General features: G+C 43.5%; 1 protein-coding gene across 1 annotated transcript; it reads left to right on the top strand.

The window, feature by feature from the left end:
* The first annotated feature begins 5002 nt into the window (after window positions 1–5002).
* On the top strand, window positions 5003–12525 carry Gpx7 (glutathione peroxidase 7). The gene is made up of 3 exons (XM_020168423.2): window positions 5003–5343; window positions 9502–9763; window positions 11392–12525. Exons 1-3 carry the CDS (start codon window positions 5212–5214, stop codon window positions 11553–11555), a joined length of 558 nt encoding a protein of 185 aa, XP_020024012.1. The 5' UTR covers window positions 5003–5211; the 3' UTR covers window positions 11556–12525.
* Window positions 12526–19268: the final 6743 nt, after the last annotated feature.

Here is a 19268-nt window from a genome sequence, read left to right as displayed (position 1 = left end):
AAAGATACAAGTTTGGCAAGAGTCTATTAAATTATTCTGTTAGAATAAATTGGCCATATGGAATTTTCAATAAGGAGTACTAAACATTTTATTATTCGGGTGATACGCATCACTATCAGTAAACTTACATATGTACACACACACACACACACACACACACACACACACACACACAAACTCCTTTTTTCTAGACAGCCAGTTGCTAACCATTTACTAGCATACCACTGCTAATAGACTACTCAAACTTAACATGTCCAAAACTGAGCTCTCGATTTTCCATCCCTAGCTAGTTACCTCTGCAGGCACTGTTATCTCAATTAATGGTTTTGTCCTTGTAGTTGCTTTCACCAAAAACCTTAAAGTTATCTGGGATTCTTCTCTTTCATACTCTACATCCAACTTGTTAGGATACGCTTTTGCTTCTACTTTCAAAACATATTTAGAATCTGACTATTTCTTCCACTCCACTGCCCATGAGTTACCACGTGTATAACTGCATAGCCTCCTGACTAGTCTTCTCATTTCAGTACTGCAGTCAAAATAATTCTGTTAAAATGCAAATTAGAAATGGCATTCCCTAGACTGGGGATGTAGCTCAGAGGTAGCATGCTTGCCCGGCACAGGCACTGGTTTCAATCCCCAGCACAAACAAACCAAAAAGCAGTAAAAATGTCATTTCCCTGGTTAAAACCCTTCAATGCCTTCCCGTCTTATACAGAGTCAATGGCAAAGCTTTCATAACAGCTTTTATGACACTACAGTATCTATCTACCCATCCCATTACCTCTCTGATATCACTCACTCCACTCTTGCTACACTGTCTCCACTGTTCTTCAAACACATCATGCATGCCCTTATCTCAGGGTCTTTGTACTCACTGTTTCATCTACCTGGAAATGCTGCTCTTCCTCCACTTTTTCTCCTTTGTGCTCTTATTTTCTTTTTTTTTTTTCATTTTTCTTTTATTATTCATATGTGCATACAAGGCTTGGTTTATTTCTCCCCCCTGACCCCACCCCCTCCCTTACCACCCACTCCACCCCCTCCCACTCCCCCCCTCAATACCCAGCAGAAACTATTTTGCCCTTATCTCTAATTTTGTTGTAGAGAGAGTATAAGCAATAATAGGAAGGAACAAGGGGTTTTGCTGGTTGAGATAAGGATAGCTATACAGGGCATTGACTCACATTGATTTCCTGTGCGTGGGTGTTACCTTCTAGGTTAATTCTTTTTAATCTAACCTTTTCTCTAGTTCCTGTTCCCCTTTTCCTATTGGCCTCAGTTGCTTTAAGGTATCTGCTTTAGTTTCTCTGCATTAAGGGCAACAAATGCTAGCTAGTTTTTTAGGTGTCTTACCTATCCTCACCCCTCCCTTGTGTGCTCTCGCTTTTATCATGTGCTCATAGTCCAATCCCCTTGTTGTGTTTGCCCTTGATCTAATGTCCACATATGAGGGAGAACATACGATTTTTGGTCTTTTGAGCCAGGCTAACCTCACTCAGAATGATGTTCTCCAATTCCATCCATTTACCAGCGAATGATAACATTTTGTTCTTCTTCATGGCTGCATAAAATTCCATTGTGTATAGATACCACATTTTCTTAATCCATTCGTCAGTGCTGGGGCATCTTGGCTGTTTCCATAACTTGGCTATTGTGAATAGTGCCGCAATAAACATGGATGTGCAGGTGCCTCTGGAGTAACAGTCTTTTGGGTATATCCCCAAGAGTGGTATTGCTGGATCAAATGGTAGATCGATGTCCAGCTTTTTAAGTAGCCTCCAAATTTTTTTCCAGAGTGGTTGCACTAGTCTACATTCCCACCAACAGTGTAAGAGGGTTCCTTTTTCCCCGCATCCTCGCCAACACCTGTTGTTGGTGGTGTTGCTGATGATGGCTATTCTAACAGGGGTGAGGTGGAATCTTAGTGTGGTTTTAATTTTGTGCTCTTATTTTCTTTAAGTCTTTGCTCAAATACCACTTTTTCAGTGAGACTTCTTGATCATTTAACTTAAAATTGTAATCCCTCCCAATTACTACCACACTATCCCTCTTCCCTGCTTATCATCTAAAGTGTGGTAGGTTTTGTATTATAAGGTTTAGTTTTTATGCTTTTCCCACAAGAATGTAAATTCAAGAATTTAAAATTTTTTTGTTCATTACTATATTAAAAGTCTTCCTGAGTAGCTAGGATTACAGGCATGAGCCACTGAGTCTGACTTAAAATAGTTTCTTACATATAATAAACACTTAACAGTCTGTTGAATAAATATTATCAGCACTTTAAATACCCATATGTAATGTCTTTGAGCTTATTATAGAAAAGAGTAGTACAGGGATCCAGAAGGGAGTCCCCAATCCTTTCAGATGCTCAGCTGAGAACTGATGTGCATTTCTGTGCTTGTGGACCTCCCATTTGTGTAGATGGCTCACCTGGAAATAATTGTGCTCCTTCAAAAACACCAAAAATTCATAGCGAACTTATAATAAAATGCCAACATATATACTGTTGACTAAAATAGTGTCTTATATCAGATTCTAGCATAGAAGTCACCGGAAGGTTTAAGAAAATGAACATTTACTGAATAGTGTATGCCTCAAGAACACAAAAATGATTCAGACACAGGACAGTCCACCCTCAAGATGCCCCCAGACTGGTAGGGGAGAGAGTTGTGGAAGCTGATAACTACAAATATTACTGTCAGCCACTAACAGAAAAATGTAATAGGTGCAAAAGCAGCAGAGGGAAGATGATACCCGAGTTCAGTTTTGAAGCATGAAGAGGGGAGAAGGACTGAGGAGAGAAATTAACACTTAAGAAACATTTCACAATAATTATTTCACAGTTTAGTCAAATGCCCACCTACCTGGATTTGCAGGACTCACTACTAATAGTTTGGTCTTGCTCGAAAAGCTCTTAGTTGTGTGAAGCAGAGCTTGTGAACTCTTGGTTATTGGGGCACAGAGGAAAGGATGAATGAAAGAAATGGATGGCGGAATGGGAGACCAATGGTTTCACAGGGCTAGAGCAGGGAAGAGAAAATCTTCAGTAGCTGTGAGACCTATCACAGGCTTAAGAGCTCCAACAAGACAGAGGGAAAGAGCAGGAAAGGCAGGGTGCTTTGCTCAGAGCCCCTTCCTCTTGATCCCCACCTTTCCTAACAATGTCTGCTCCTGAAGAGAGAGGCCGTGATGGTGATGCAGAAAGATCCATACTCTGAAATCTGAAACCTGTGTTCAAATCTTATTAACTGTGTGATCTGGTGACAGGCTTCAAACCTTTGCTCACCTACAGAGTGACTTGGCACTCAAGGGCCTACCCCATCTGGATGTCTCCTCCAGATTCATCTGCCCCACACTTTTCTCATCCCAAACACCTGAGCCCTCTTCTCAGCTCTGATGCCATCGTAGACACCGCTCCCTCAGGCTGACATCTTTGCCTTTTGCTTCCCAACATCAACAATTCCTATTCCCCACTCAAGATAAAAATGTGCTGGCACCATCTCTGGGTCTCAAAGCCCTAGGGCTTTCTTTACTTCAGCATCTGTTCTTGCCTTTTCCTGACCAATCCGCACAGGACAGCCAGAGGAATCTTTCTCCCAAGTAGGACTCATGCAATGCCTACTGCTTGAAAAAAGACAGAAACTTCTTAGAGCACCTGCCTAGCAAGTTCAAAGCCCTGAGTTCAAAAAGCCCATAATCTTTACTGTGGCCCACCAGGTTCTGTGTGACCTCATTCCTGCTTCCTTACCTTCCCCTGGGTTCTCTCTGCTCCAGCCAGACTAACCTTCTTTGTTTCTCAATGTACCATGTTTTTCTTCCCCTCAGGACCTTTGTGTGTGCTTCCCTGCTTCAACCTGGCTAATTTCTACTCATTCATTAGCGTTCAGTTCAAACTTCCTTCTCCTGTGAAGCCCTCCTTGCCCTCTGAGGCTAGTTTAGGTGGTATTTAGCACAATAGTAGTTTTAGAGCTAATTGTGAATTATTTTCTCTCTTTTCTCTCTCTCTCTCTCTCTCTCTCTCTCTCTCTCTCTCCCCCTCCCCCCCCCCATAGGGCTTATGCCTGTCTTGTTCGGCACTGCATCAGAAGCACCTAGGGCAGAATTTGACATAGAACAGATACTAAAAAGTGTTTGTTACCACATTATACTAAAACTCCACTTCACCAGCTTCTCTCCCAACAGCCTGTGAGTTCTTATAGGACCCAGCCCCATGTCCACTCTTTTGTGGGATGCCATAGAGGTTTTCCAAGAGCACTGTGATGTGCTATCCAGATCCCCTGTCACTGAAGACTTGTTGGGAGTGCTGCTGGCATAAAGCCTTTAACACTCCTCCAGATACAGGGTCTTCTTGGCTTCTGTTGTGCCTCTTCCTACCCAACCCCACAGACACTGCCTGATGAAGACAGAGGTATAAAGTCCTAGCTATGTTACCTCATTTGCAGACAACTCTGATGAGCCCTTCTAGCTTGATTCCTTGTCTGGTCAGCTAAGACTGTCGGTAGGCCTGCATGAGCACTCCACTTCTCTCTCTGCCACCCTTGTTCCCTCCCCTCCCTTCCTCAGGTGTCAATCCCACAGGTGCTCCCTCTTACATCTCCTGCCCTCCAATCTCCATTTTAGATCTGCCTCCCAGAAATCCAACCTGCTGCAGACGCTGGGTCTTCTCTTCCCTTCCTGCTCTCACATTCAGAAAACATTCATTCATTCACTCACTTAAAGTTTGGTGGGCGTCATTCAGTTGTCAAAGCGTTTCACATCCATTTTTCTGTTAAGGCACAGTACTCCCATTCGACATTGACTAGTTGGACCACGAAGGAAAGCTAGCCCCACAGAACAGGCAGAGAAACTAAGGCCTGGAGTGGTGGAGTGGCCAGGCACCGACTAAAAACTGAACCCTAACCCAGATTTTCGACTCCTCACTATCAAGTCGCGGCATCCCGGAGCAGGAGGGAGCCTCACAGAAGCGAATGTTGTGCTCAGCAGTCAGAGTCCTGAAACCATGGCTCTGGGATCTGGGGCAGGCGGGCAGAATCCGACGCTCCGGCAGGACGGCTGGGGAAACTGAGGTCCAGAGCCGGGAGCTCCATCACAGGCGGAGGAGAACGGGAAGGGGGCGCGACCAGCCTCGCGGGCCGCCTCTTCCCGCCTCCACGCCGGGGTCCCCGCCTTGTCTTTACCCTAGCGACGCCGCCACCTCGGGAGCGAGTCATGGTGGCGGCGGTGGCGGCGTGGCTGCTTCTGTGGGCCGCGGCCTGCGCGCAGCGCGAACAGGACTTCTACGACTTCAAGGCGGTCAACATCCGGGGCAAGCTGGTGTCGCTGGAAAAGTACCGCGGCTCGGTGAGTGACCGCCCGCTGCGGGCCGGGCGCCGTCGGGACAGGGCCTGCCGGGGGCGCCCCGGGGCCTCCCGCGTGCGGGCCGCGCCGCCCCCGGCCCTTGCATTCCCACCCCACCCCCACCCCCACCCCCACCCGGCTATTTCCCCCCCCCCCCCGCCCCGGGCGTCCTCCTCTCTCGCGCAGCGACCCAGACCCTGCGCGGGCTCCGTCCCGCGGCTACGTGGCACGCCAGGCGCGCGGAAACCCGCTTTAACTTCGCTCCCCACGCCTGTGGACGGCGGGGTCCAGACCTCCCCTGGAAGGTCGATGCCCCAACCCAGGCTTTGCCCCTCTCGGGTGCAAAAAAGTACAGCCTTGGCCTCCCGCGCCCCGTTTCCGTGTGTGGAGCAGACATCGTGGAGATGAATGTGCGGTGCAGAGGGAGTTAACTGCTAAGATACACCCGCCCCTTACGCGGATCATCCTTTAGACAGCACTCTAAGGCCCAGGGAGACAAGGCATTTGCACAAGGCCGGACAGCACTGGAAATCGACAAAGCCTGGAAGACAACTCCACACACTCCTCTCCATCCATGATCCACTCTAGACCATTCCGTAGAGGGCACGCCAGGCCACGATGCTAGAATCTCTGTGAATTGACCCTCCTTACCAAGAAGGAATCTGACTTAGAGAGGAAGTGTATCAGGCCTGAGTCTTTGAAACAAGAGTAGATTTCAGCAAGAAGAGCGTTTCAGACAGAACTATCCCAGTCAAGAGGCCGAAGCAAACAGTGCACACGGTTCCAAGCAGTTGTGCTTGACGAACAAAAACCTAGGGGCTGAGTGGTGGCAGACAAGACTGAAGGGGGGCAAGGACTCCAAAAGGGCCTTGGACACTACATTCAGAGGCCCAGATGTTTCACTGTATGTAATGAAGAGCCTCCAAGTTTGCTTCTGGACCCAATGGACGTGTGGGCCCAGCATCCAGATTTGAATGGACCACACAAAAATGGTTGTCAACATGCTTTTCCTGGGAGCAAGGCCATTTTTATTGACAACATTACTCTACATGTCTTGAAATTCTCAGTTAATGCTGGGAAGCCTGGAGGCAGTAATCTTTGTCCTGACCTAGAATGCTGTGAGTTTCAAATGAGATGACAGTGTGTGCTCTATACCTGTTGGGTGGATCTCAGCAGGAATCTGGTCCAGGACTAAGGGCAAAGTGAGGAGAGAGGTTGGACTCCAGTGGCTCACACCTGTGATCCTAGCTACTTGGGAGGCTGAGATCGAGAGGATTGAGGTTAGAGGCCAGCCTGCAGGTAGTTTGCAGGCAAAAAGTTCCCAAGTCTCTGTCTCCAAAATAACCAGAGCAAAATGGACTGGAGACGTGGCTCAAGCAGTAGAGTGTCTGCTTTGCAAGAGCAAAGCCCTGAGTTCAGAGAGAGAGAGAGAGGAGAGCAGGGCTTGTTCCAATTCAGGTCCCGTCTTCCCTCTAGCACAGCTCAAGTTTGCCACTTGACCAGCTCTGCTACGCATTAATACATTGTTCACTACCTACTGTCTACTAGGTACTAGGCCGGACCCTGGGGATATAATGATGAACAAAACAGACACATTTCTGCTTTAGTAGAGCTTGTATGGAGAGGAAAAAGACAATAAACAAGGATCTGAAAAAATGAACACGGTAATACCCAATAGTAATAAGTTCTAGGACAGAATTAGAACAAGGGTTCACAGCTACTATGAGGTACAATTAGAATTTGAGCCCCAGCAGTGTCAGTCCAATTCCATAGTCCATGCCCTTATTGCTAAGTTTAGAGGAAAGGAGGGAGCAGTCAATCCAGGAAAGCTGTAAACAGTCCTACGTTCAACTAGGTCTGCAGCTTGGGCAATTATACTCACCTGCAAACATTTACAGGCACTAAGTCTAGCCCTGGTGATAGCCATGAGGCTAACTGCTAAATGACAGTCATTTAGACCAGTATTGCATTGGTGATCACTTGAGAATGTGCTTGCTTCCTATATTGTGTTATACCTATAGACCTGAATGGAGTGTGTGTGTGTGTGTGTGTGTGTGTATGTGTGTGTTTTGTTTGCTTGTTTCTATATATACATCTGAGTCTCTGTGCTTGTATATGTACATATGTAAATTAGCTATGTGCATTTGGGTGTGTTTGTCTGTTTTGGTCTCTGGGGACCAAGCTTTTTAATTTCAGGGATGGAACTAGAAGCCAGATTTCTCCCTTTTCAAAAGAATAGGCAGACACATACGATGTAGGTTAAAAAAAAGCAACCTTTAATGCTGTCATTGACCAGGAATCCAGCAGGGAAGAAAGTAGGAGACCCCTAACTGGGGAAGGGAGTTGAGTCCTAGTTTCTCTCCACAGCAGGCAGAGTATGGCGTGTGCTGACCACAAATGGGGAGGTTGTTGTTACAGTTTATGGCTCTAAGGAATAGGTCTTTCCTCTTTTGGTGAAGATAAGGTGGAGGAGTTACAGCTCAGTGGTTTAGTCATTTAGCCCAGTGGTTCTCTACTGGGGGTGATACTGCCCCCAAGGAACATGTGGCAGTGTCAGAATTTTTTTTTTTTTTTTTTGAGACAAAGTCTCCATATTGTATGGAGAGGAAAAAGACAATAAACAAGGATCTGAGAAAATGAACAAGGTAATACCCAACAGTAGTAAGTTCTAGGACAGAATTAAAACAAGGTTTCAAAGATACTATGAGGTACAATTAGAATTTGAGCCCAGGCAGTGGCGTCCAACTCCACAGTCCATGGCCTTATTGCTAAGTTTAGAGGAAAGGCTGGCCTTGAACTCATGAACCTCCTGCCTCAGCCTCTCAAGTACTGGGATTACAGGATGTAATACCAAACCCAGTTATCTGAAAACTTTTTTTTTTTCTTTTGGTGGGACTGGGGTTTGATCTCAGGACTTCAGGCACTCTACCACTTGAGCCACGCCTCCAGTCCATTTTTGCTCTGGTTATTTTTGGAGATGGGGTCTCTTGAACTATTTGTCCAGGTTGGCCTCTAATCTCAGTCTTCCCAATCCCAACCTCCCAAGTAGCTAGAATTACAGGAGTGAGCACCAGCTCTGGCTGGAAACATTTCTGATTGTCAAAATGAGGCATCTAGTGAGTAGAGGCCAGGGATGAGGTTTGGCAGTTTGTTTACAACAGACGGGACAGCTCTGTCCCTCATAATAAAGATCTGTCCTGTAATATCAATGGTGCTGAGGCTAAGAAACCTGATCTAGTCTGAGCAATTTGTGTCCAGTGTTTGAGACTATCTCTACGAGATGGGCCAGCTGGTATAATCCCAGCTCTTCTCAAAAAGGAGCCAGGGATGTATGCCTACATTGCCCAGGTGCAAGGTAGGGTTTCTAATTCTTTAATAATATATATCTAGAAACTAAAAATGTAGCATTGGTGCCAAATTCTAGCTGCAGTATTATCTTAGTTCCATCAGCTAGCTTTATATTAATTGCCTAAAACCTTTAATAAAATTAAGGATTAGTGATCCAAAAACTTGGTATTTGTTTGCTGGAGGAGAGAGACAAAAAGGATTTCCCTAAGGTCCCGGTGATCACTTTTTCAAGAAAAAACCGTGTCTAAGTACCCATGTAGGTGTTTGTGTATTCATACCCACTTACTTCATCATCAGATACTTACTGAGACTTTTCCATATGCCAGGCCCAGAGATGACATAGACACAGCTCCTGCTCTCAGTAGGTTCCAATCCTAGAAGGGAGATTGATTTACCGGCAATTACGGTACAGCATAATGAGTGAGCCAAAATCTGAACCAAGGTGTGCCCTTTTCTTTCCCTACATCACCTCCCCATTTGTGCTCACCAGTGTGTGTGCCTCTGTGAATATGCTATGGGTATTTGTGAGCATGTGTGCTACTTGCTAATGTATGTTTGGGTCCACACATCTATAAGTCCCTATGTGCTTTATTTCATACGTGCCTGTTTGCCTGTGCATATATGTATATATATATAATGGATATGAGAACATTGTACACACATTTACATATGTGCATAGTATTCTTGTATGTGTCAGGGAACATGGTTTGGAGAGTCACATTTGTGGGCATGTCAGGTTATATACAAGTACATGACTCTTCACTGGGTTGCAAATGTATCTGAGCTTTGTTTTATTCTCTTTTTGCTATCCAGGTGTCCCTGGTGGTGAATGTGGCTAGTGAGTGTGGCTTCACAGATCAACACTACCGATCCCTGCAGCAGCTACAGCGGGACCTGGGTCCCTACCATTTCAACGTGCTTGCTTTCCCCTGCAACCAGTTTGGTCAACAGGAGCCAGACAGCAACAGGGAGATTGAGAATTTTGCCCGCCGCACCTACAGTGTCTCTTTCCCCATGTTTAGCAAGGTTGCAGTCATTGGTACTGGTGCCCACCCTGCCTTCAAGTACCTGACCCGTGAGTCCTATACCTTCTTGCCCTCACCTTCTTTCAGCTGAATGAGGTCACGGCTCCCTGGACAGCAGAAACCACAGGCTTTAGCTAAGTAACCTTTCCCTTCCTGACCCTCTCAGTGGGTTGTTTTATTTCAGCACCAGTCTTTGAGGACAGTTGGGGCAGCCATGAGCTGAGGCAGATTCCTGCATAAGAATATCTCCACACCTGCTATCTCAAAATTCTCCCTCAAGTACCTCCTAAGGAATTCCCTGGGATCCCAGGGGCTCCTGGAAGGAGTCTGGCCCTCATGCTTCAGTCAGTGTAAATAGTTGAGCCTGTGGATTTATGATCCGTAAACAAAGGCACAGATTTGGTTTGGGAATGCCAGCCTGGAGAACGCTGATCAAGATGGTTGATAGGGGTCTCTTGTCCTGAATCAGAGATGAAGTCTGTAGGTCATGGAAGGGAAACCTTGGGAGCCAAAATATAGGACCTTAATGTTTCAGAAGTAGATCCTGTCTCCAGCCCAGCAGCCTCAGAGCCACAAAATGGGTCATGGGCCAAGTTTGTCATTATGACTTTCTTTCCTGTCTGAGGCCTTTCTCCTCCTTTGGGGGCCCCATTTTTGCCTTCTCTCAGTCCACTCTTCTGGTTGCCTTTGTGTCCCTTAACACCGTCTCACTCCACAACCCAATCATCTGGAGGAATAAGTAAGAAGCAATAATATAGCAAACAAAGGTCTCTTACCAAGGCAGATTTGCATTTTGCCTTTCTGGTCAATACAAATGTTTGCTTTTTTCTTTTTTTTTTTTTTTCCCCTGTGTGTTTTTGTTAGTTCTTTCCCAGTTCCCATAGTTATAGACCAAATCTGGCCTTGCTTTAGAAGCACTTAGATCTTAAAATTGCCTGAGCCTACAAACTACTGAAGCAGAGCCCAACAATCTCTTTATTTTATGTCCCCAATCTCCCCCCTCACATTATTCTGATGCATCCAGTCCATGGAATAATATTTGGAAATCATTAAACTTTAATTAGAGAATAGGGTATAGACTATTCAGTTGTTTGAGATCATTAATAAGGGATTTTATACTGCTTTATCAAACATTTCACTTGATCTCGCCTTGAAATCTGGAGAACTTTTGAAAAATACTAAAGGTCAACTATCTTATGTTCCCGCTCATTTGTGGAACTTAGACCTAAAATGATGATGATGATGGTTATGATAATGATGGTGATAGGACATGGATGTATATCGGGGACTGTCTGGGAGGGATAAGAGGGAGGGGAGGGGAGAGGAAAGGATACCGAGGGGTGAAGAGGATGGAAGTACACTACATATATACATATGAAGACAGTGCAATGAAACTCACCAAATGCTGTTTGAAAGAAGAGGGAGAGGGAGAATGGGAACATAACAGGGAGTGAATTTGTACAAGGCAAGTTATGTATGTATGGAATTATCACAATGAAATTCCCTCATATTATTATAAAAATTAAAAAAAAAAAATACGGATGCCTGAGTCTTATCCTCAGTGATTCTGATTTAACTGGTCTGGGGTGTGGACTGGGCATCAGGATTACACTAATAGTAGAATTACAGGAGAGAGTACACAGAGAAGCACATTTTGTTCTCCTTCCTTTTTCTCTAGAGACTTCTGGGAAGGAGCCCACATGGAACTTCTGGAAGTACCTAGTGGCCCCAGATGGAAAGGTGGTGGGAGCTTGGGACCCAACTGTGTCAGTGGAGGAGATCAAACCCCATATCACAACCCTGGTGGCAAAGCTCATTCTGAAAAAGCATGAAGACTTGTGACCACGTTTCCTCTTCGCCTCCACCCCCATCCCACCCACCTATTTACAGTGACCAAAGCAAACTCAAGTGGTGCTTTATAGGAAGAGTCTACTATTCTCTTTCCTTCACTCTTATCCGTATCTATCATTCTTATGGGGGAAATTTTCTAGTATTTTGATTATTTGAATCATAGAGCAACCAACAGGAACTCCTGGCCGCTGAGAGCTCTGCACAGTGAATCACCAGCTAACAGAATCTATAAATGGTGGAAAAATGTGCCAAGTAGAAGGATATCAAGCAATAATCTCCTACCCAGCCAGGCCTCTGTAAAATGGGGTCTGTTCCTACCTCACAGGGCTGTTGTGAGGGTTAGGATGAAACACATGTGAAAGTGCCTAGGGCAGTACTAGCCAAACAGGAAGTGTTCAATAAAATAAAATAAATGTTTTTTGCATATAAACCAAAAACTGACTTCTGATCAATAATACTTGTACCCAACATGAATGTCCACCCAATGGAAATCTAGGCCAAATGTGTAATTGCTGTTGTTGGCCTCTGTGTATTATTTTCTAATTACAAAAGATGCAAGTTCCTGGGCTGGAGATAAAGCTCAGTAGTAGAGTGCTCACCTACAATATTCAAGGCCCTGGGTTCGATCCCCAGAACTGGGTGGTGGTGGGGGAACCAAATGTGTAAAACCCAAATAATGCAGACTGGTATAAAAATGAAAATCTCCCCCTCATTTTCTGCACTCACTCCATAGAAGTAAATACTGTCAGCAATTTGATACAAAGACTTCCAGTCCTTTTTTGTTGTTGTTGTTTTTGTGGTAATGGAGTTTAAACTCAGGGCCTCACAACACTTGCTAGGTAGGCACTCTACCACTTAAGCCACTCTATCTGCTCTCCTCCCAGCCCACCTCCCGCCCCTGCTTTTTTCTTGCTATCAAGCTAATCAGTAATGCCCAATAAAAATTTTTTTTTATTATTCATATGTGCATACAAGGCTTGGTTCATTTCTCCCCCCTGCCCCCACCCCCTCCCTTACCACCCACTCCGCCCCCTCCCTCTCCCCCACCCCAATACCCAGCAGAAACTATTTTGCCCTTATTTCTAATTTTGTTGTAGAGAGAGTATAAGCAATAATAGGAAGGAACAAGGGGTTTTGCTGGTTGAGACAAGGATAGCTATACAGGGCATTGACTCACATTGATTTCCTGTGCATGGGTGTTACCTTCTAGGTTAATTCTTTCTGATCTCACCTTTTCTCTAGTACCTGTTCCCCTTTTCCTATTGGCCTCAGTTGCTTTAAGGTATCTGCTTTAGTTTCTCTGCATTGAGGGCAAGAAATGCTAGCTAGTTTTTTAGGTGTCTTACCTATCCTCACCCCTCCCTTGTGTGCTTTCGCTTTTATCATGTGCTCATAGTCCAATCCCCTTGTTGTGTTTGCCCTTGATCTAATGTCCACATATGAGGGAGAACATATGATTTTTGGTCTTTTGGGCCAGGCTAACCTCACTCAGAATGATGTTCTCCAATTCCATCCATTTACCAGCGAATGATAACATTTCGTTCTTCTTCGTGGCTGCATAAAATTCCATTGTGTATAGATACCACATTTTCTTAATCCATTCGTCAGTGGTGGGGCATCTTGGCTGTTTCCATAACTTGGCTATTGTGAATAGTGCTGCAATAAACATGGGTGTGCAGGTGCCTCTGGAGTAACAGTCTTTGGGTATATCCCCAAGAGTGGTATTACTGGATCAAATGGTAGATCGATGTCTAGCTTTTTAAGTAGCCTCCACATTTTTTTCCAGAGTGGTTGTACTAGTCTACATTCCCACCAACAGTGTAAGAGGGTTCCTTTTTCCCTGCATCCTCGCCAACACCTGTTGGTGGTGGTGTTGCTGATGATGGCTATTCTAACAGGGGTGAGGTGGAATCTTAGCGTGGTTTTAATTTGCATTTCCTTTATTGCTAGAGATGGTGAGCATTTTTTCATGTGTTTTCTGGCCATTTGAATTTCTTCTTTTGAGAAAGTTCTGTTTAGTTCACTTGCCCATTTCTTTATTGGTTCATTAGTTTTGGTAGAATTTAGGTTTTTTTTTTTTTCATTTTTCTTTTATTATTCATATGTGCATACAAGGCTTGGTTCATTTCTCCCCCCCTGCCCCCACCCCCTCCCTTACCACCCACTCCACCCCCTCCCGCTCCCCCCCCCTCAATACCCAGCAGAAACTATTTTGCCCTTATCTCTAATTTTGTTGTAGAGAGAGTATAAGCAATAATAGGAAGGAACAAGGGGTTTTGCTGGTTGAGACAAGGATAGCTGTACAGGGCATTGACTCACATTGATTTCCTGTGCGTGGGTGTTACCTTCTAGGTTAATTCTTTTTGATCTAACCTTTTCTCTAGTTCCTGGTCCCCTTTTCCTATTGGCCTCAGTTGCTTTAAGGTATCTGCTTTAGTTTCTCTGCATTAAGGGCAACAAATGCTAGCTAGTTTTTTAGGTGTCTTACCTATCCTCACCCCTCCCTTGTGTGCTTTCGCTTTTATCATGTGCTCATAGTCCAATCCCCTTGTTGTGTTTGCCCTTGATCTAATGTCCACATATGAGGGAGAACATACGATTTTTGGTCTTTTGAGCCAGGCTAACCTCACTCAGAATGATGTTCTCCAATTCCATCCATTTACCAGCGAATGATAACATTTTGTTCTTCTTCATGGCTGCATAAAATTCCATTGTGTATAGATACCACATTTTCTTAATCCATTCGTCAGTGCTGGGGCATCTTGGCTGTTTCCATCACTTGGCTATTGTGAATAGTGCCGCAATAAACATGGATGTGCAGGTGCCACTGGAGTAACAGTCTTTTGGGTATATCCCCAAGAGTGGTATTGCTGGATCAAATGGTAGATCGATGTCCAGCTTTTTAAGTAGCCTCCAAATTTTTTTCCAGAGTGGTTGTACTAGTCTACATTCCCACCAACAGTGTAAGAGGGTTCCTTTTTCCCCGCATCCTCGCCAACACCTGTTGTTGGTGGTGTTGCTGATGATGGCTATTCTAACAGGGTGAGGTGGAATCTTAGTGTGGTTTTAATTTGCATTTCCTTTATTGCTAGAGATGGTGAGCATTTTTTCATGTGTTTTCTGGCCATTTGAATTTCTTCTTTTGAGAAAGTTCTGTTTAGTTCACTTGCCCATTTCTTTATTGGTTCATTAGTTTTGGGAGAATTTAGTTTTTTAAGTTCCCTGTATATTCTGGTTATCAGTCCTTTGTCTGATGTATAATTGGCAAATATTTTCTCCCACTCTGTGGGTGTTCTCTTCAGTTTAGAGACCATTTCTTTTGATGAACAGAAGCTTTTTAGTTTTATGAGGTCCCATTTATCTATGCTATCTCTTAGTTACTGTGCTGCTGGGGTTTCATTGAGAAAGTTCTTACCTATACCTACTAACTCCAGAGTATTTCCTACTCTTTCTTGTATCAACTTAAGAGTTTGGGGTCTGATATTAAGATCCTTGATCCATTTTGAGTTAATCTTGGTATAGGGTGATATACATGGATCTAGTTTCAGTTTTTTGCAGACTGCTAACCAGTTTTCCCCGCAGTTTTTGTTGAAGAGGCTGCTATTTCTCCATCGTATATTTTTAGCTCCTTTGTCAAAGATAAGTTGCTCATAGTTGTGTGGCTTCATATCTGGATCCTCTATTCTGTTCCACTGGTCTTCATGTCTGTTTTTGTGCCAGTACCATGCTGTTTTTATTGTTATTGCTTTGTAATATAGTTTGAAGTCAGGTATTGTGATACCTCCTGCATTGTTCTTTTGACTGAGTATTGCCTTGGCTATTCGTGGCCTCTTGTGTTTCCATATAAATTTCACAGTAGATTTTTCAATCTCTTTAATGAATGTCATTGGAATTTTGATGGGAATTGCATTAAACATGTAGATTACTTTGGGGAGTATCGACATTTTTACTATGTTGATTCTACCAATCCATGAGCATGGGAGATCTCTCCACTTTCTATAGTCTTCCTCAATCTCTTTCTTCAGAAGTGTATAGTTTTCCTTGTAGAGGTCATTCACATCTTTTGTTAGGTTTACACCTAGGTATTTGATTTTTTTTGAGGCTATTGTAAATGGAATTGTTTTCATACATTCTTTTTCCGTTTGCTCATTGTTAGTGTATAGAAATGCTAATGATTTTTCTATGTTGATTTTATATCCTGCTACCTTGCTATAGCTATTGATGATGTCTAGAAGCTTCTGAGTAGAGTTTTTTGGGTCTTTAAGGTATAGGATCATGTCGTCTGCAAATAGGGATATTTTGACAGTTTCTTTACCTATTTGTATTCCTTTTATTCCTTCTTCTTGCCTAATTGCTCTGGCTAGGAATTCCAGTACTATGTTGAATAGGAGTGGAGATAGTGGGCATCCTTGTCTGGTTCCTGATTTTAGAGGGAATGGTTTTAATTTTTCTCCGTTAAGTATAATGCTGGCTGTAGGTTTGTCATATATAGCTTTTATAATGTTGAGGAACTTTCCTTCTATTCCTCGTTTTCTTAGAGCTTTTATCATGAAATGATGTTGGATCTTATCAAAGGCTTTTTCTGCATCTATTGAGATGATCAAGTGGTTTTTGTCTTTGCTTCTGTTATTGTGGTTTATTACGTTTATTGATTTTCGTATGTTGAACCACCCCTGCATCCCTGGGATGAAGCCTACTTGGTCGTGGTTTTGATGTGTTGCTGAATTCGGTTTGCCATTATTTTGTTGAGGATTTTTGCGTCAATGTTCATTAAGGAGATTGGCCTATAGTTCTCCTTTTTGGAGGTGTCTTTGCCTGGTTTTGGGATAAATGTAATACTGGCTTCATAAAATGTGTTTGGCAGTTTTCCTTCCCTTTCTATTTCGTGGAACCGTTTAAGGAGGGTTGGTATCAGTTCTTCTTTAAAGGTCTGATAGAATTCAGCAGAGAATCCATCAGGTCCTGGACTTTTCTTTTTGGGGAGACTCTTGATTGCTGCTTCAATTTCATTTTGTGTTATAGGTCTATTCAGGTGATTAATTTCCTCTTGGTTCAGTTTTGGATGATCATATGTATCTAGAAATCTGTCCATTTCTTTTAGATTTTCAAATTTATTTGAATATAGGTTCTCAAAGTAGTCTCTGATGATTTCCTGGACTTCCATGGTGTTTGTTGTTATCTCCCCTTTTGCATTCCTGACTCTACTAATTTGGGTTTTTTCTCTCCTCATTTTAGTCAGGTTTGCCAGGGGTCTATCGATCTTGTTTATTTTTTCAAAGAACCAACTTTTTGTTTCATTAATTCTTTGTATGGTTTTTTTGGTTTCTATTTCGTTGATTTCAGCTCTTATTTTTATTATTTCTCTCCTTCTATTTGTTTTGGGATTTGCTTGTTCTTGTCTTTCTAGGGGTTTGAGATGTATCATTAGGTCATTGATTTGGGATCTTTCAATCTTTTTAATATATGCACTCATGGCTATAAACTTTCCTCTCAAGACTGCCTTAGCTGTGTCCCATAGGTTCCGGTAGGTTGTGTTTTCATTTTCATTGACTTCCAGGAACTTTTTAATTTCCTCTTTTATTTCATCGATGATCCATTCTTCATTAAGTAATGGGTTATTTAGTTTCCAGCTGTTTGCATGTTTTTTGTCTTTACTTTTGTTGTTGAGTTCTACTTTTACTGCATTGTGGTCAGATAGTATGCACGGTATTATTTCTATTTTCTTATATTTGCTGAGGCTTGCTTTGTGCCCTAGGATATGATCTATTTTGGAGAAGGTTCCATGGGCTGCTGAGAAGAATGTGTATTGTGTAGAGGTTGGATGAAATGTTCTGTAGACATCTACTAGGTCCATTTGATCTATTGCATATCTTAGATCTTGGATTTCTTTATTGATTTTTTGTTTGGATGACCTATCTATTGATGATAATGGGGTGTTAAAGTCTCCCACAACCACTGTGTTGGCGTTTATATATGCTTTTAGGTCTTTCAGGGTATGTTTGATGAAATTGGGTGCGTTGACATTGGGTGCATACAGATTGATGATTATTATTTCCTTTTGGTCTATTTCCCCTTTTATTAGTATGGAATGTCCTTCTTTATCTCGTTTGATCAATGTAGGTTTGAAGTCTACTTTGTCAGAGATAAATATTGCTACTTCTGCCTGTTTTTGGGGGCCATTGGCTTGGTAAATCTTCTTCCAGGCTTTCATCCTAAGCATATGCTTATTTCTGTCGGTGAGATGAGTCTCCTGTAAGCAACAAATTGTTGGATCTTCTTTTTTAATCCATTTTGTCAAACGGTGTCTGGTCCCACAGGCTTTGTTTGCTCAGAGTTCTCCTGTGTGGGAGCCTCTGCTACAAGCTTTTCCCTTTCCAAGCACTGGGAAAGGTGACACTGTCCCCACATTGTCAGGCCTGCGTGTTTATTTACAGTTCATGTGGGAGGTGGGTCTTCCCCCCCCCCCTCCTGTGCAGTTTTCCTCCCACTGCCACTTTCACAAGCTTTCCTGCTCCTGATTACTGGGCGGTGCTGCTGCTCCTGCCGGCCGCCATGTTTGTGTACAGTTCACGTGGGAAGTGGGTCTTCCTTTCTCTCCTGTGGAGTTTTTCTCCCTCCGCCACTCTCACAAGCTTCCTCACTCCTGGTTGCTGGGCGCGCGCCCCGCTCCTGCCAGAGCCTCTCCTGCCCGCCCGGCTTGTTTATTTACAGTCCTGGGAAGGCTTCCCTTCCCCCAATCTTCAGTGCTCAGGGCGCCCCACCCTCTTTCCAGCGTGTCTTAATTGTTCTTATTGCTTATTACTCAGTTTCTCTTTTTTTCCCTGGGTGGAGTCAGTCTGTCCAGGGGGCTATGCTGCTCTGGCCCAGGCTTGTCTGTGGGGCTGCCGCGGTACCGCGAAGCTCACCTGGTCCGCGTCTTCCCAAGCCGTATGGGCGCCAGTGACTGGCGGCCTGGGGCCCTCATTGTTTCTCCGTTTAACGTGAAGTGGAGATTCTCTGTGCTGGCTGGAGGTGTGGAGGGGTCAAAGTTATGCCTTTTCTCAGTGATTATGCCTGCAAAGTGTGTCTCCAGCGTCTCTCCAAGATTTCACTATAGGAGGCTCGCTTTCTGCTTCCTACCTCTAGCCGCCATCTTGGAATCCCTCCGCCCAATAAAAATTTACTGACAAAAAGTATACTACAATAAAATATAGGCAAAAAATATGAATAGGTAATTCATAGAAGACAGACTGCTAGTAAGGGTATGAAAAGATATTCAGCCTCATTTAAGTTGGGAAGGTTTTTTTTTAAATGATAATGTCCATTGTTGGTAAGGATATAAGGAATTAGCCATTTGCCTAAACTGTTGATGGAACAATAAACTGGAACAAGATCTGAGGGTGATTTGGCAATAGCTTTTGAAACAAAATATTCATACCTTTTATCCATCATTTCCCCTTCTAGAAGACTCCTAAACTATGTGCTTATACATACGAACAATTACATGTATGTATACTGTTCATAAGAGTGAAAATTTGGAGATAATTCATATATTATCTCCATATGGGAAATAACACCAATACGAGTCTGGTAATATGGTTCACATGCAAGCAATACACTAACATAGCTATTAAAATGAATGAATTAGATATATATATGCTATCATAAAAAGTTGTCCAAAAGCAAGTTCATCATGGTGGTACTCACCGGTAATCCCAGAATTTG

Source organism: Castor canadensis, chromosome 7, assembly GCF_047511655.1.
Source record: "Castor canadensis chromosome 7, mCasCan1.hap1v2, whole genome shotgun sequence".
NCBI lineage: Eukaryota > Metazoa > Chordata > Mammalia > Rodentia > Castoridae > Castor > Castor canadensis.
This window is presented reverse-complemented; position numbering and strand designations above follow the sequence as displayed.

Bases quoted from the DNA above. Each gene is read 5' to 3' on its own strand.
- Gpx7 (XM_020168423.2), top strand. From the start codon at position 5,212: ATGGTGGCGGCGGTGGCGGCGTGGCTGCTTCTGTGGGCCGCGGCCTGC. The intron at 5,344-9,501 runs GTGAGTGACCGC...TTTGCTATCCAG, and splicing joins TGGAAAAGTACCGCGGCTCG to GTGTCCCTGGTGGTGAATGT. The intron at 9,764-11,391 runs GTGAGTCCTATA...CTTTTTCTCTAG, and splicing joins TGCCTTCAAGTACCTGACCC to AGACTTCTGGGAAGGAGCCC.